General features: G+C 38.9%; 1 protein-coding gene across 2 annotated transcripts in view; it reads left to right on the top strand.

Annotated features, from left to right (window-relative positions):
* The window catches only part of TXNRD1 (thioredoxin reductase 1), a 60,059-nt gene that overhangs the window by 22,208 nt on the left and 21,160 nt on the right, over positions 1-16,691 (top strand). For both annotated transcript variants that reach the window (XM_061206293.1, XM_061206295.1), the window contains 8 exons: positions 1,012-1,084; positions 2,645-2,764; positions 6,141-6,283; positions 6,697-6,812; positions 8,429-8,654; positions 10,931-11,023; positions 11,607-11,683; positions 12,977-13,133. In XM_061206293.1, coding sequence (XP_061062276.1) covers positions 1,012-1,084; positions 2,645-2,764; positions 6,141-6,283; positions 6,697-6,812; positions 8,429-8,654; positions 10,931-11,023; positions 11,607-11,683; positions 12,977-13,133 — 1,005 coding nt within the window. The remainder of the gene's footprint in view (positions 1-1,011; positions 1,085-2,644; positions 2,765-6,140; positions 6,284-6,696; positions 6,813-8,428; positions 8,655-10,930; positions 11,024-11,606; positions 11,684-12,976; positions 13,134-16,691) is intronic.

The following is a 16,691-nucleotide window of genomic DNA, read 5'->3' as shown; positions in this document are numbered from 1 at the left end:
GAGGTAAGAGTGTATCCATTCACTCTGTGGCCTGGAGGTGATGGAGTACAGGACGTATAAATACAGGAGATTAGGAGTACGGCTCCTGGCCCTAAATTGAGATACATTTTCCATGTGTGAGGGGCCCTTGTGCCTGTCATTGTTCCCCATCACCTTGTTTTAAAAGATGAGGTAGTTGTCCTCCTCTGAGGTGTAGCTTGTGAGTCAGTAAAGGTAGATTCAAATGAAGCTGTCCAAATTGGGAGCAGGCCAATGTCTGGCAGCAAGCATTGCTTTGCTGTAAATGATTGAGGAGTAATCTCAGATTTTTTTTATTCTAGTGGTGGTGGCTTTGAAGGACACATAGACTCAGTCCTTTCAAATAACCTTTGGGGGTCTAGTTGCAAATACACAAAGCTTATTCTCTGAGAAAGATAAAGGATACTCTGCAAAATGAACTTGTGATGGTTGTCGTCACTCCGCTAAAATAGATTCGGAAACCTTATAGAGATCATCAACTTCTCCATTGGCTCTTCACATGAACATTTTAGGAAATCTGACAATTTCAGAAGAAAAACTTTTCCAGTATTCTGTTTAGAAACTGAAGTAGATAAAACTTCGAAGTACTTATAAAAATATTGTCTTACTGGATGCAGGTTGAATCAAGGATTGTAGACTATCAGTATATCTGTTTTACTGCCTGTTTACCACTTGCTTAGAAATGGCCACATATTTTTCAGATTATTGCTTAATTTATTATCGTTTGGCTGGAATTACATAAGAGGATTCTAGGGATTCCAGCTGACTCTGACAGTTCTGCAACTGTAATCTGCATATTCTTTAAAGCTACCTTATGACTAAGTATTGCTTAACTTTTACCTTGGAGTTGCACTAATCGTTTTGGTATATGAAATTCTCAGGTATTAATGATTGGTTATGCTTTAGGCATTATAGCTTAGTGGGTTTTCAACAGCCCATTTCCAGTCTATCATGTTAACCATTCCAACTCATTTTAATAATTTTATTTTCCAGGAGGCAGCCAAATATAACAAGAAGGTGATGGTCCTGGATTTTGTCACTCCAACCCCTCTTGGAACAACATGGGGTAGGCTTTTAAAATACCTTAGAAGTGACTTTGTAGGAGCAGGTTTTTCCCTGGCATGGTTTAAACGGCCCCTAAAGTCCAATTTTAAAATTAAAAATTAAATAAGAAAAAAAAATAACCCAAAACATGTACTTCTTTCACTTGTGCTAAGTTAAAGTGGACTCCAGTTAAATGTTGAAATAGGTTAAGTTTTATCAAGATGACTCAGCTGCTTCAAATTAGAAGGAGGCAAGAAGAAGCAGGAAGTCTGGATAAAACAGTGTCACAATTTCTAATTCATTCATCAAATATTTGTGAAGGTGTTACTTCTGTGTCGGTAACTGTTCTGGTGCTGGGTGTAGTCCCTCTGGCCTGTGGAGCTCACACTCCGTAGTGACACGCGGCTAGCATTCTCCTGAGAGGGCTTCGATTTCCTTCGCTGTGGAGTCCACTGCCATCTTGCAGTCTTACTCATGCCATTTTGGCTGCCTCCCCACCTGCCTAACGGAGACAAGTTATCACCATGTTCTTTAAACTCAGGGACACTAAATCTTTTTTTTGGGGGGGGTGGTGTCATGAATCCTTTGGTGAGAATCAGGGAAGGCTGTAGACCACCTCCATAAAGAGATGCTCGAATACACCAAACTTTCTGTGTGGTCCCGGGCCCACTGCAGTCCAGCCACGCCCAGCTCAACAGCCCCTTTATCAGTTCTACTCATAGGGCTGGTGGCAAGTGTAAGGTTGTGCACAAAGTAAGGCTTCAGTTTCTGGCATTTTTATCAGCAGTCAATTAATTTTGAATCTTTGAAGTATGTGGAAGTTGTGGAAATCTGCTCATTTTCATTTTAGGGTAATGTTGCTGTCTTTGGTCTGTAAGGCTCTCTGAACTTAGAAATGTCACGAGACTTAGGAGTAAACGCATATAAACAGTATTGGCTACATTAAGCAAATAAAATATGATGTTTAATAGAATAGCACTGGTACTTGGGGCAGGCCACTCCAAAATACGCACAGTGGCATACTGATTATTTTGAATTAAAGTTACTTAAGAAATGGCCAGTGCAAGAGGGACACTCTAGCTCTCCTTTTTGTCTCTGAAAGCAGGAAATAAGTCACGCGAAAGGTGCACTTCCTGCATCTGGAGGTAGAGAGACAGCCTTATCACAAAAGATTGGGAATTTGGGGCTGAGGAGCCTATTGTACACAAACCTGTCACCTCTTTAATTCATCCCAAGCCTAAACTCTTTAGATTCTTAAATAATTGGGCACCCAAAACCTAAGTTTCTTTGTCCTGTCAATTTCTCACAAATGTATTGTTTCTTTGTCTAAAAAGTATAAAAGCTGCCTGCTTTGGCTACTTCTTAGGTCCCATTTCTATGAAACCTTCATGTGCACAAATTAAAATTTCTTTCTTTTTCTCCTGGGGATCTGTTATGTCAAATTTATTATTAGTCCAACCACAAGAACTCAAGAGGGATAGAAGGGAAATCTCCTCCTCTGTGATGTTAGTAATAATCGTTGCCCTTTTTCTTTGGAGGATTGTAATACAGGCTATAAACTGATTTCTCAATGCTGTTGCAGGTCTCGGAGGAACATGTGTGAATGTGGGTTGCATACCTAAAAAACTGATGCACCAAGCAGCTTTGTTAGGACAAGCTCTCCGAGACTCTCGAAACTATGGGTGGAACGTCGAGGAGATAGGTATGTGGGGGAAGCTGCTCTTACGTTTGTGCTTCTGAGGGGTTCAAGCTGGGATCTTGCAATGCGCCATGCATCTAGCAAGTAACCCGGAAGTTGTTTCTGTTGTTTGTTTTTTTAATGGATAAAATCACTGAGGTTATCCTGTGTCGTGTTAGCTCTGTAGCTATTATTATGTATGGTAAGAACAGATATTGCACTTGGAGTACCTTTTTATAATAGAAAACCAGAATTCTTTCAGATAAATTCTCATAATTATATAGAGTTTCCTAAGGAAGTGCAAACTACATTTGCTTTCCTTTGAAGCTATTACATTTCTCTCTCACCAAAAAAGTCTGTTCCATGAGCTGATATTTGGGGGGATTGTTTGTTGAGAAGGGGGTTTTGTTGGATTAAAAATATTTAAACTACCATAGAAACCCTAGAAAAGTTGAAGAGGAATCTGTTGACTTTAGAAGGTATAGATGACACTATCTGTAGAAGAATAAAAAGAGGTCTGGCACAGCTTCCTGGCTAATTGATTACGTAGGTCACTATGTCCTTGAAGAGTGAGACTCCAACCCTTAATCTGATTTTAGTTCTGAGGGACATTCGAGGGAAAATCTTCTAACCAGCAGCTAGGGTAAATTGTATTGTGGCTTTTTCTGAGTTTTAATTAATAGTTATTAGATACCCATATGTAAAAGGTATAAACACATGCTTTGAAAATTTTTGCTGTTATTCAAACCTAGTCATGCTTCCTTTGTTGATGCTTTTACTTGAAGTTTTCTTATGCTGGGGTCATATCTCTTTCCTCCGACCCTTAGAAGGCTGCTTTCTGTCTGTGATCTATGGAGGCCCGAGGCTGGTACTGAGAGTTTTGTTATGTGGTTCTGAGGTGCCATGCTCCATGTCCTTTTCCCTTGCCCAACAAAAAAGGCAGTTGAGCAGACTCTTGACCTATGAAACATGAATTTAACACGTCATCTGCTGATGGTCCACCTCTGTTTTTCACCTCTACCCCCCCCACCTCCCAAGTTATTCACTCCCATGTCTGAATGCCCAACTGAGTCTGCCGTTAATCCACTCTTTCCCTTCCTGGGAGCCTACTATCAATGTACTACCCAGTTAACAACAGAATCTCCCTTCAGTTAATGTATTAGATTTTTTAGTAGACTTTTTAGAAATCCTACTAGTGAAGTTATATAATATTACTATCGAGTGCTCACTCTTTGTACTTGAGTCTGTGCTGGGGAAATATAGAGATAAATAACACAAATCTGTAGGTACACAGGTTTTGTTATCATTGATGTACCAACTAAGTACCCTGGGAGCCCGGAGGTGGGATCGGTAAATGATTTAAGGGGTGACTGGAGATGATTTTTTAGATGTTGTGTCCTTGACAGCCAGCAGAGGAGGGGAAGGTCAGTTCATTTAGACAGTGAAGGAACCAGGTACATATTTGAAGAATAGTAAATACCCTGGCATCTCTAGAGCAGGGAGCATGTGGGGAACATAAGCGAGGACATTTGCTGTGGGCTGAACACCCTGGGTGGTTTGGGACAAGGGTAGGAGGAGGACCGTGGACCAGCTTAGGGAGCTGCACAGTTGTGCTGAGGGCAAGTTGGAACAGATGTTTTGTGATTGTTGGGGTAGTAGCGGGAAGAAAATGGGGAGAGGAGATAAAGACCATAGCTGTAGCAGAAAGGAAGCTACCATCTTTCCCCACTACCCACCTCAGCCTCCTGCCAGCCTTATGGATTCATCGAGGTCCTGCAGGACAGGAGTCGTGATTAAAGTCAGATCATCTCATTTTCCTCTTTATTCTCCATTCCATCTTATTCCAGTACATATGTAAGCCTGCTGTCCCTGGAGGGAGATCCCGTTGTTCCATATGGCAGACAAGAAGACTGAAGCTCTAGGGGGTGGAGTAGTACGCCCATGTCATAGCTGAGAAATTGGCAGCACTAAGGTTTAGACTGAAGCCTTTCTGACTTCACAGCAGATGGAGTGTACACAAGTGGTGTTCTTTGAGCCCTCGTGGCTTCAGTGGCAACTCCTTTGTAGGACCAAAGTTTCAGGAGCTGCTGTAGGGGCAGGTACTTTCAGAGCTTTTGACATGGCTCTGTGTTTACCTCTCCTCACCATGGTCCCCACAAAAGGGGCAAGTTCTATATGTGGTCTGTAGGCCATACTCCTCTGGGTCTTTGGGAGGAAAACCTAAGAACCACTCATTTTATTTTCTAACCACTCTCATAAGATCTGTGATCCCTCCCAGCCCCATCATTCCACACATACTCTTTTTACCAGTATTCTCAGTGAGACTTCTTTCCCCAGGGCACCTAGGGTTAAGATCCTTCCTTTGCCCCATTAAAGTGTAGGTTGTTAGCGTAGACAGACTTGGGCACTAGTGCTGACTCTGCTATGTACTACTGTGTGGTGAGGATTAAATTCAACAGTGTGATTAAAATAACCTGCCACTCAGTGAATGTTAGTTTCTGTCCCTTCCTCCTGGACTTGCTTCTTGTAACTCTTCCATATTCAGAGCGTCAGTAAATTGGAGCAGACTCCGCCAAGCACTTTTCTTGGCTCTTTGTTTAATGGGTTGTAGAAAACATTTGTGGATCTTACAGGAAGTTGTATATTTGAACAGTTTATTTCCCTCTTAAAGAGAAGGACATGTAACAAGAATACTAATCTGAAAAAGTCTAGTATTTGTTGGGAAAAGTAAGGTCGTTCCAAGCAAATTTTGACTTGTGCGGTAATAATTTCCATATAGTGTCTTCATAGTGAATGCCACTGGCCCTTAAATCTCAATCAGTAACAGTTCTGGAGAGCTATAACTCAGAGTCATGAAAATGTTATTCATTCATATAAGGTCTAGTACTCAAATTGGTATGTAGAAGTAGTGGATGTTAGCTTTAAACTGTCAACTCTTATGAAAAATGAAGTAGGTGGAACAGAATACTTAGTTTGGTTAGAAATGTAGGAAAGTACATATAATGGGTACTTAGAATCTTTAAGAGATAAGTATAGGCGTGTGCCGAGGCACATCAGAATCTCTTAGAGATTGTTACACATTCAAAATCTTAGGCCTTTACCTAAGTACCTTGTTACCCCAGCAGTCAGTGTTCGCAATCCAAGGTACAATTCCCATTCGTTTCTAGATAAAGAAGAAAAAACTTTGGGTATGGTTATTTTAGTCTTAAGAACTGCCAGGAATTCTGCACTATTTAATTGTATGGTAGTTTTCTAAAAGGGAAAAATATTTGAAGTTGAAAAGGTTGTTTATGTGCTTGAAATGAAGGACTTGCCCTTTTAGACTAAATAGTTGCCGGGAAATGATATTTACCAGGTGGCAGCAGAAAAGCTAAACATTTTGTCTTACCTTCCTGTGCAGTGAAACATGACTGGGAGAGAATGACAGAAGCTATCCAGAATCACATTGGCTCTCTGAACTGGGGCTACCGTGTGGCTCTGCGGGAGAAAAAGGTCACCTATGAGAACGCGTACGGGCAGTTTGTTGGGCCTCATAGGATTAAGGTAACCATGTGACAGCGTAAGTAGCTGTTTTTGGTGTGTTTTTAAGCTTTTGTTGGGGGAGGAAAAGAGAAGGTGATTATCCTAATAAAAGTGATAGCCACTGTGACCCAGACCGTCCAGTTTGGTGATTTTGCAGTCACTTCTTAGGGACTTTCTCTTGTGGTGAAGTAAAGGGTAATCTGGATTTGGGGACACATTAGCTGGATTTGAGTCTTGGCTCTGTCACTTCCTAGCATTGGGACTTTGAGCGATCCCTTAACTACTCAGAGTCTTAGTATCTCTTTCTTACTGCATTAGCAAATTTTTATGAGGATCAAATTGGGCAATGTGGTAAAACAGCCTTTTTAATTATAACGTTTACAATTCTAAAGGATAATAATTTATTAAAAATTGATATATTGGTTCCTTCGTAGGCAACAAACAACAAAGGCAAAGAGAAGATTTATTCTGCAGAGAGATTTCTCATTGCCACCGGTGAAAGGCCACGTTATTTGGGTATCCCTGGTGACAAAGAATACTGCATCAGCAGGTAAGGACAAATTGCAGGGAGAAAAGGGGATTTATGCTTTTTCTTTTTTCTTCAAACCCATTTAATCCTTTTCCTGAAACTTAGTTTTTCCACCACGTTTTTGTCCAGAGGGACAGGGAATTAGGAAAAAGAGAAAGGAAAAACTATTTTAAACCAGAGAACATTAAAAAAATTCAGAACTATAAACATTGGTCATCTTATCACCAAGAGTTAATATCGCTGCTAACATATAGATACATGCTTACAATATTTATATTTGAAATTTATATTTGTGTGAGTATATGTTATACGTGTATACTATATAAAACCATATGGATATTCACATTTTATAAAATAATTGATAGATACGTTTGTTTTTGTTTTTTCAAAACTAGAATCACATATTACCTTTATGTAGACACTAAAAAAATTAGAGGATAGCAGGCCATTTAGGTTTCTCAAATCCTAGTTTTTCCTTACTCTTTGCCGTTTGTATGGTTGCATTGTCAGTGTAGAGGGACCTTCTGAAATCAGTGAGTCAAGCAAGAAGGTTTTACTGGGTGGTTTATTTTTGTCCATCAAGTGATAACACTGGTGACATTATTGTTCAGGAGTTTTGAATTACGAAGTCATTAAGACATTGTTGATAAGTATGTCTTCTTGGATGCTTTTTGCCCAGGAGTTTCTGGTTTTCTGATGGTGTTATAAATTACTTGTTTTCAGGCTTTTTTTTTCTTTTTCTTTTTCTTTTTTTTGTAATAGGAGTTTATCCTTTGAGCCTCATCGGGGGCAGCTCAGCTGACAACTCTTGTCATTGCTGTCTTGGATGGGCTCCCTTCTCATATTTTAAAAAACTCATCTCCCAACAGTGCTTTTATGATCTCTTATGTCTTGTATCTTCCTCACTCTGCTAGAAGATTCTGTCAGGTTTTACTTTTTATAGTTGGTTTTCATATTATAAAACCCATATGTTGAAAGTTTTCCCCCACCCCTCTCCCCACTCTTTTTTTTTTTTTTTTTTTTTTTTAATACTTTTTTATTTATTTGGCTGTGCTGGGTCTTAGTTGCTGCACGTGGGATCTTTTAGATGCGGCATGCCGGGATCTAGTTCCCTGACCAGGGATCGAACCTGGGCCCCCTGCATTGGGAGCGCGTAGTCTTAACCGCTGGACCAGCAGGGAAGTCCCTCTCTTCCCCCCTTGATAATTGGTGTTGTAGGTGAGGGGAAGTAACACCGGGTTTGCACCTCAGGGAGAGCTGAGTGGTGGGAGGAGGGTGGGAGTTTGGGTTTGCAAATGTATGGTTGTAAACATGTAAGTGGAGAATTATTCTGGATAGTACAGAATAAATTTGTTTGACTGGGAGTTGGGCTAATGTCAGAGTTGTATGGTTTATTGTGCTCAGCCACGGTAGCTTGAGCTGCTCCCAGAGCAACTTAGTGGCAAGAAAGGAGAGTGTCTAAGACCTTATAAAAACTTCTCAAATATTATGTGTGTAGCTAATTGAATGTTTTTAATCTTAAAAGTGTCTTGTTCTTAGGAAAGTAAAAAGGTCTACTTTGATATGGTCATTATTCACATATGAACATTTTTCTCTTCTTTCTTTTCTTCCTTTTTAAAAAAAATTTTTTTTTTCAGTGATGATCTGTTCTCTTTACCCTATTGCCCGGGTAAGACCCTGGTGGTTGGAGCATCCTACGTTGCTTTGGAATGTGCTGGATTTCTTGCTGGCATTGGTTTAGATGTCACTGTTATGGTACGGTCCATTCTCCTAAGAGGATTTGACCAGGACATGGCCAACAAAATCGGTGAACATATGGAAGAACATGGTATCAAGTTTATAAGACAGTTTGTACCAATAAAAGTAAGTGGGGTTGCCTATATGTTTGTTGATTCTATACTCATGTTAAAAGGCAAGAGAAGAGAGTTGGGGTGAGTGGTAGAAGCCTCCTTTCAGCATTATAAACCATTGGGAATGCTGTAATTCCTCAACTTGTGTGATTTAGGTGTATAAACTGGTACCTTCCTACCACCTAAATAGCTTTGTTATTGTTTGCAGATTAATAATTTCCTTCCCTTCTCAACTTTACCACCTTTATTAGTTCTCTTCTGTTTAATGCTTTCCTTTATGCATTCCATTATTTTATTATCTTTGGTCTATTACACTTGTTTCTTTCTACATACCAGTTATTTAAATAAGAGTTTAAGATGACTGATTTTTTTTTTTTTTTCTTTCAAAAGACATTTCTACTTTGTATACAGTATAGTCCACAGATGCACTGTATTTTTCTGGCCTCCCTGGAAATGATTATCTAATTTTGTTATGTGGGCTGGCCTTTTTTGCTCATTTAATCTTCTTTTGAAAATGCTGAATAATATGCCAAGTTATATTTGAGACTTGTTAACATTACCACAAATGTTTTGATACATAAGAGTGGCAAAATCGATCACTTCGCATATCTCAAAGTAACAGTTTCCTTTAGGGCAAGTAAGGATGGGACTGTTTTCTTAAAATTAAGGAATTTTAGCTGTCATTTAAAAAATTGCTTAATGGGTTAATAACTTAGGTTTTTTGTGGGACCATGAATCTCTTGATGCTGCTTATCTCTTGATGAGCATGGGGATCAGGATGACTTGGGTTCAAATGCTGTTCTCCCAGTTTCTTGCTGTTATGACTCTGGGAGAATTACTTAACTTCTCTGGGCCTCAGTTTCTTCTGTAAAATGATGATAATTGATAGCACCTATCTTAGAGTTCTCATGAAGATTGCGTTAGCATTACGACGATGATTAGACAAACGACAGCTGTATGTATATGCTATACTGATAGAAAAGTGGCATCTTCCTTTATAATATCTTAACATTTTGGGCATTGTAGGCCCTTTGAGAATGTGGTGGACTATCCCTAGTGAAATAAGCTTGTGTCTGTGTACATAATATCTTGCTGGGGTTACCACGGTGTCCCTGATCCCCGTAGGCAGGTGGTGAATGCTGGCTGTATTATAAAGTGACCCAGTGGACGAAGCCTTCTGTGGAGAGGAGGGAGAGAGAATGCATTTTAGGCAAGAATATAGCATGTGCAAAAAGGCCATGGGGAATGAAATTGTTCTAAAGGCAGAAAATGTGCTAGTTACAGGAAAGGCCTGACTGGAACACAGAAGTGAGTGAGGCAGAAAGGAATTTGAGGGAGGGATGAGGCCTTTAATATTTTTAAGCAAATCTAAGCCATGGACCAATTCAACTCTTCTCCAAAAATTAGAATATTTTAATTTAAACGGAAAGACATTTCCAGTATGTTCAAAGGGGCTTAACTACGTAAGAAAGGAAGGGCATTTTAGAAGGGAATCTTTACTATTTGTTGATGTTGAAAATAAAATGACGCTTCACAGTTTTCCCGTACAGAGTGTATTGTATTTTAAAGGTAGGGTAGAAATTGCAGTTGATTTTATGGGTCTCTTCAGTAATTATTGTACAGAAACCCGTGATTTGGCTGTTGACATCTATGTGTAGTAGGTTAATATGTTCAGACTCATTTGCCAGAGCACAGGTACCAGGGCTTGCTCACCATTCCTACATCCTCACCTGAAGACAACCCCTAGTTATGACAAGCCCACATACCTCCTCACCCACTATGATTTTTAGGGCTTTTTAGGGCTTTCTAGCTCTTATCTGTATCGTGATTGATCTATTTCCGTGTCTATTCTTTGTTGACAAAGCTGAACATATGTAGTCAGAAGAGAATCTACGAATGTGAGCAGCATGGGATTAATGGTTCTGGGTAAGTCATAAGATAGGAGCCTGGCAGAAGCAGTAAGTCATTGGTTTAATTTTAGAGATTGTAGTGTACTTTCTCTGGCTTTCTCCTTTCCTGTGCTTTCTCTCTGAATTTTATTCCGTTTGAGAACTATTTGAAGGAAAGCCCCTCTAGCAAACATTAAGCAGTGAGAAAGAAGGAAATACATAAAAGAACCACATGTCATCCTAAAGATGTTAATGCGAGGGAGATGGGACATAAAAGACCTTACAAGCCAAATTTCATGTTTTAAGTTTGGGTTAACCAGATAGAAGGAGAGGACATAATTAACCATCTTGATATTGATACATGTCTTTATCATGGAGTAAAACTTTATCACTTTTGTAGGTTGAACAAATTGAAGCAGGGACACCAGGCCGACTCAGGGTGGTAGCTAAGTCCACTGATAGTGACATAACCATCGAAGGAGAGTATAATACGGTAAGGAGTGGACCTCGGTCCTACTTCATTAGAAAACAAATAGTGTGCTCACTGGATGTTTGCTGGGTTGCTAGTTCCAAAACCCTTGGTTCTGTTCCTATTCTAAGACACCTTTATTACTTATGATATTATAATTTGTTTTGGTACAGGGATGGATTCAAATTTTCTCCACTATAACTTAAATATTGTTTATCAGATGGCTATTAAAAGGTATCAACATTTAAAAATGAGCTAGAATTTCTCTGCTCCATGTTCTTTCATTTTCCCAGCCCACCACTTTAAAAAAATAACTTACTTCAGTCATAGGCTATGCTGTCTTTGTCGCTATACTTGGCTAGATTTATTAAGGAATTGTTAAATCCCTTTTTCTTAACAAGAAATAGGTAAGGCTTTTTACTATATCATGTTTAGAAGATTTAATTTAAATGATTTTGATTTGTTTAAACTCTTGCATTATTATCTTAATAGAATATGTCTTTCCAGGTCTGGAAAATGAATCACATCGCCTTAATAAACAAATATGATTAAATAACTCATGCAAAGCCTTTCTATTAACAGTCACTATATATTAATAATTTTTCAGGTGTTGCTGGCAATAGGAAGAGACGCTTGCACAAGGGAAATTGGCTTAGAAAACGTGGGGGTAAAGTTAAATGAACAGTAAGAAAAAATCTTTATTATGTTTTATTAAGTACTATTTCAGTTATTTATAAGATCGATTAATACTGGAGTTTTAGATTTTAAAGTTAGTTTTTACCATAGTTGGAATGTTCCCTTTTTAAGCTTAGAAGACTCTTCTTTCAGTGCCAATCATGATATTTCCTGTTTGTCTTTTTTTTTTTTCCTTTTCAAAATCTAAATGAGAGATACACTGGCTTGCATTTTGTTTCTTTAATGTATATGTGTACAGAAAAAGATCCAACTTCCCAGTGAATTGCTGGTATGTGCTTTGAAAGCTTCATTGAATATGCAGATCTGAACCATGTTCAAAGCTACCAAGTTTTAGGATCACTAGAGTGGTCGCTACATTTCTAGTGACAGCTACCAGTCTGAAAACTTTGATGTTTTATAAGTTAAAATCCCTTTGGACTATACCACTGCACTGGGTAATTGAGACTCTGTTGTCTGCTTACAGGAGTAGCATGGGGTATTTCCCAGTATCGCCCTTTTTATATCCAAGTAAAAACAAGTGCTCTGAGAGGCTAGCTGCCTTGGAAATTGAAAATACGGGGTGCCCCCTCTACCCCCTTCCAGGAATAACATTTATACAGAAGAGATTTCTTAATCTTAGTGTGAGCATTTTTGCTTTATTATTTTCTTTCCCCTTTGGGTTGGATAGACAAGGGAGTTGAGGAGGTCTGATAAGATTTAGCAGCCCAAGTGTTCCACCATTTTAATAACCTACTTGCCTGTTTCCAACTGGGGCCAAGGTTTAGATTTTGTATAATGTTAACAGCTAACATTTATTCTGTACTTACTGGGGTCCATGGACTATTGTGCTTAATGTTTTATACACATTCTCATTCAGTCCTCACAACTCCTTAAGGTAAATGATGGTATTCTTTTTCTTCTCACAATTATTCCCATTATCATTATTCCCATTGATAGGTGGGAAAATGAGGCTTAGAGATGTTAAATAGCCCTCCCAAGATCACAGAGGTAATAACTAACAGACCTGGTTATCACACTTTAGAATCCTCATTCATTCTTAACCACTGTGTTCTACTTTTCCCATTCCAGGGTTTCTTACAGTTTTCTTATTCCTTTGATTTTCAGAATAGCTAGAATCTCTAAGCTTTTGGTTCCTCTGAGTTTTGTTGTTGTTTTGGTAATACATGAGAACATTGCCCTCAGTTAGAGCCACAGTTTTGGGCTTCTTTGGGAGAAAGGGGATTTTGATCTACTTACTTAATAGTGGTAATTGATGATGATTTTAACTGAATGAATTTGCAGGACTGGAAAAATACCTGTCACAGATGAAGAGCAGACCAGCGTGCCTTACATCTATGCCATTGGCGATGTGTTAGAGGGGAAGCTGGAGCTCACCCCAGTGGCAATCCAGGCAGGAAGGTTGCTGGTGCAGAGGCTGTATGGGGGCTCCGCTGTCAAGGTGAGTGTTGGGGCTGTCACCACGGACATGCTGTTGTAATGGTACCTCCTGGTGCTCTGTGTAGGGTGGTTGTGAAGTTTTCCAGGTCTTGAATAATTTAGTTATTTTGATGATGGCATCCTAGATGCGCTTTATTAACTCTATTCCAGACAAGACATTGTTAAGACCACTGTACCTTTGTGATTTATTATGGAAATTGTCACTCTTAGAATCGCACTAAGAATAAAATGAGCCTGGTTAATCAAGTTTCAGCACTATTATGTTCCATATACTCCTAATAGTTGCATTTTACATCAATTTCATTATTACCAATTTGAGTTATAATTTTCTGAATCTTTTTATGGCCCCTGTCTAGGCTGCAAAAGGATTTGGGGATCTAGGTAGTAATGTCAATGTGCAGAGCTATTTAAACCAGTATTCAGGCTTTATTCCCCTGTCCTTTCTAAAAACAGATCTTCTGCTCTTGGAGTGTTGAATGTGTAAGTGATTTTAAAAGTCATTGCAGGAAATGGAAACTCTTGGTTGTGTGTCTCATGGGACTAGATGGCAAGAAAAGAATAAATATGCTCTAATTAGTTTTTTAAGACTTTTTAAAGAACAGTTTTAGGTTCACAGCAAAATTTAGAGGAAGGTATAGAGGTTTCCCTTATATCCCCTGCCCATTACCAACGTTCCTTCCCTAAATATTTTTTTAAAAGGATTCTAGAAATATCGATTGTAAAGAATTTAGTCACTACCCATTTTCCTTGTGCATAAATTATCATGGGTTGATTTAGTTTGGTTACAGCAACTGAAACTTCAAAGAATACTGCTAGTAGAATTTGTGACAAGCATTTTGAATGTACCTGGAGTTGGTTTGGATTGTAGCATGATAAAATCTTATGTTTTGAGGATAACAGGATTGAGGTTAAAAAGGGTTTTTAATCCAAGGTTGTCTGATCATCCAGGGAATAGTAGTTGGTTCATATCACTATTTGAAATAAACTTAACTACCTCTTTAACTGTTGGAGTTTTTGAGTAATGGTGAACCAAGAAAGGGGTATTCAGAAATAAAATGTGAGGTGCATTTAATTTGTTTTTGACCTTGAGTCTTTGTGATTTCCTAAAACAGAAAGAGATTTTTTTATACCAATAATAACCAGAGGGCAAATATACAAAAATTTGGTACTAAATAAATTTAAAATTATTGTAGCACAAAATTCCTTAAAAAAAAATATCTAGTGAATCCACTTACTTTGGACATATCCTTCTATGTGTGAGCATAGTACTGTATTCTGGCATTGGCCAGGTAGAGCAAATTCTTTCTTAAAGTGCCTTAAGCTTTTATCAGCATCAGAATTTAATGGAAATTGAAATTAAAGGACTCTTTTTGTTGTTCGTTTTTTTCCCCCCGTTTTTAGTCTAACTAATATGACAAGTGCTTTACCGAACAGGAAAGTAAACAGGTGGTGCTAACTCCCTGAGTTTGAAATCTCACCAGTCTGTCCTTCAAATATAGTAAACAAAGCTGAAATGCTAATAGATATCTAGGTTAATTGTATTTGGGGAAATTACACATTTTTGTTTTGTTTTTAAAGAACTGCGTAATCCTTTTAGTTTTGTCCAGTATGCATTAATAGAACATTCCCACATATCTGAGAACGTCAGAGGATCCACATCTGCCTTCCTTCCTTCCTTCCTTCCTTTTAAAGGAGCAGCTCTCTGTTGAAAAATTCAGCTTAACATAAACACCTGCCTAAATTAAATCTGTTCTGGGATTTTAAGAGAACCCAAATTGAATCATGGGTGTTTGTGCCTTCCCTCAAAATTGATAACATATTCATTGCTTCGTAAGAGTGTTGGGAGGAAAGGCGACAGAGAGCGGCTATGTTTGACGCGCTTGGCACTGTGCTAATAAGTGCTGTATACACATACCTTGTTCCACCTTAGGGCAGCTGTGGAAAATGCTGACATCTTACAGGAAATTAGGTAATTGTCCAAGGTCACAATGCTTGGAGGCAGCCAAGGCATAATCCAGTCCACATCTGATTGTAGGTACTGCTGTCTTAACCATGAAAATGTATCGTCTAAGAGATAAGGAAGATTTGGGAAGTATGGATTATAAAGCGTGCTGAGGATAGAGCAGATGTCTCAAGACTTAAAGAATCCACCACCAAGTACAGAGGTGCTTCTACTAAATAAAATGAAGTGGAGGGCTTCCCTGGTGGCGCAGTGGTTGAGAATCTGCCTGCCAATGCAGGGGACACGGGTTCGAGCCCTGGTCTGGGTAGATCCCACATGCCGCGGAGCAACTAGGCCCGTGAGCCACAATTACTGAGCCTGCGCGTCTGGAGCCTGTGCTCTGCAACAAGAGAGGCCGCGATAGTGAGAGGCCCGCGCACCGCGATGAAGAGTGGCCCCCACTTGCCGCAACTAGAGAAAGCCCTCACACAGAAACGAAGACCCAACACAGCCATAAATAAATAAATTAATTAAAAAAAAAAAGAAAGAAAACCTTTAAAAAAAAAAAAAAAGGATTACATTTCTCAGGCTAGGCCACAATAGTCTATTTAAGCCAATTGGAAACTGAATTTTTAGACCAAGGAGAAAAAATGTCTTTTATGTGGATCCATATTTCCATCTAATACACCGTTTTCTGCCTGAAGAACTTCCTTTAACAATTGTTTAGTGCATGTCTGCTCAAGGGGAATTCCTTGGCTTTTTTTTTTTTTTTAAGTTTATTTTGCCTTTATTTTTTTTGAAGATATTTTTGCTGAATATAGAATTCTAGATTTACAGTGTTTATTTAAATATTTGCCCATTGTCTTCTGGTTGCATAGATTCTAAAGAGAATATGCCATCATTTTTATCTTTGTTCCTCTTAAGATTTTCTTTTTATCACTGTTTTTTAGCATTTTGATCATTGCATGTTTTGGCATTCTGCTGGTGGTGTGTAGAGATTTGGGGTTTATCTGTTCATAGTTTTCATCAAATTTGGAAATTTTTTAGCCATTCAATTAATTTTTCTGCTTTCCCCCTCTTTTTTTCCCCCTCAGCCTCACATTGATGAATGTTGGTTCCCTCAGTGGGTCTCTAATGCTCTGTTCATGTTTTTTCTCCCTGTTTCTGTGCCTTATTTTTTTAGAGAGCCTATTGCAATGTCTTCAAGTCCACTGATCTTTTGTTTTGCACTGTCTTGGGATATAAATCCCATTCTGTGTAGTTTGCACTTCAAGCAGTTTCTGTCATCTCTACGAGTTTTACTTATTTAAAATATATTTTCCTTTTCTCTCCTCAGCGGATTCCTATTTTTCTCTAGTTTCTTGAGTCTACAGAACACATTTATAATAGCTCCTTTTTTTTTTTTAAACTATTTATTTATTTATTTATCTTTGGCTGTGTTGGGTCCCCGCCGCTGTGCGCAGGCTCCCTCTAGTGCAGCGAGCAGGGGCTACTCTTCGTTGTGGTGCGCGGGCTTCTCATTGTGGTGGCTTCTCTTGTTGTGGAGCACGGGCTGTAGGTGCACGGGCTTCAGTAATTCCGGCACGCGCGCTCAGTAGCCGTGGCTCGCGGACTCTA

This window comes from Eubalaena glacialis, chromosome 11 (genome assembly GCF_028564815.1).
Source record: "Eubalaena glacialis isolate mEubGla1 chromosome 11, mEubGla1.1.hap2.+ XY, whole genome shotgun sequence".
Classification (NCBI taxonomy): Eukaryota; Metazoa; Chordata; class Mammalia; order Artiodactyla; family Balaenidae; genus Eubalaena; species Eubalaena glacialis.
The sequence above is the reverse complement of the archived record's forward strand: the minus strand, read 5'-3'. Positions and strand labels throughout refer to the sequence as shown.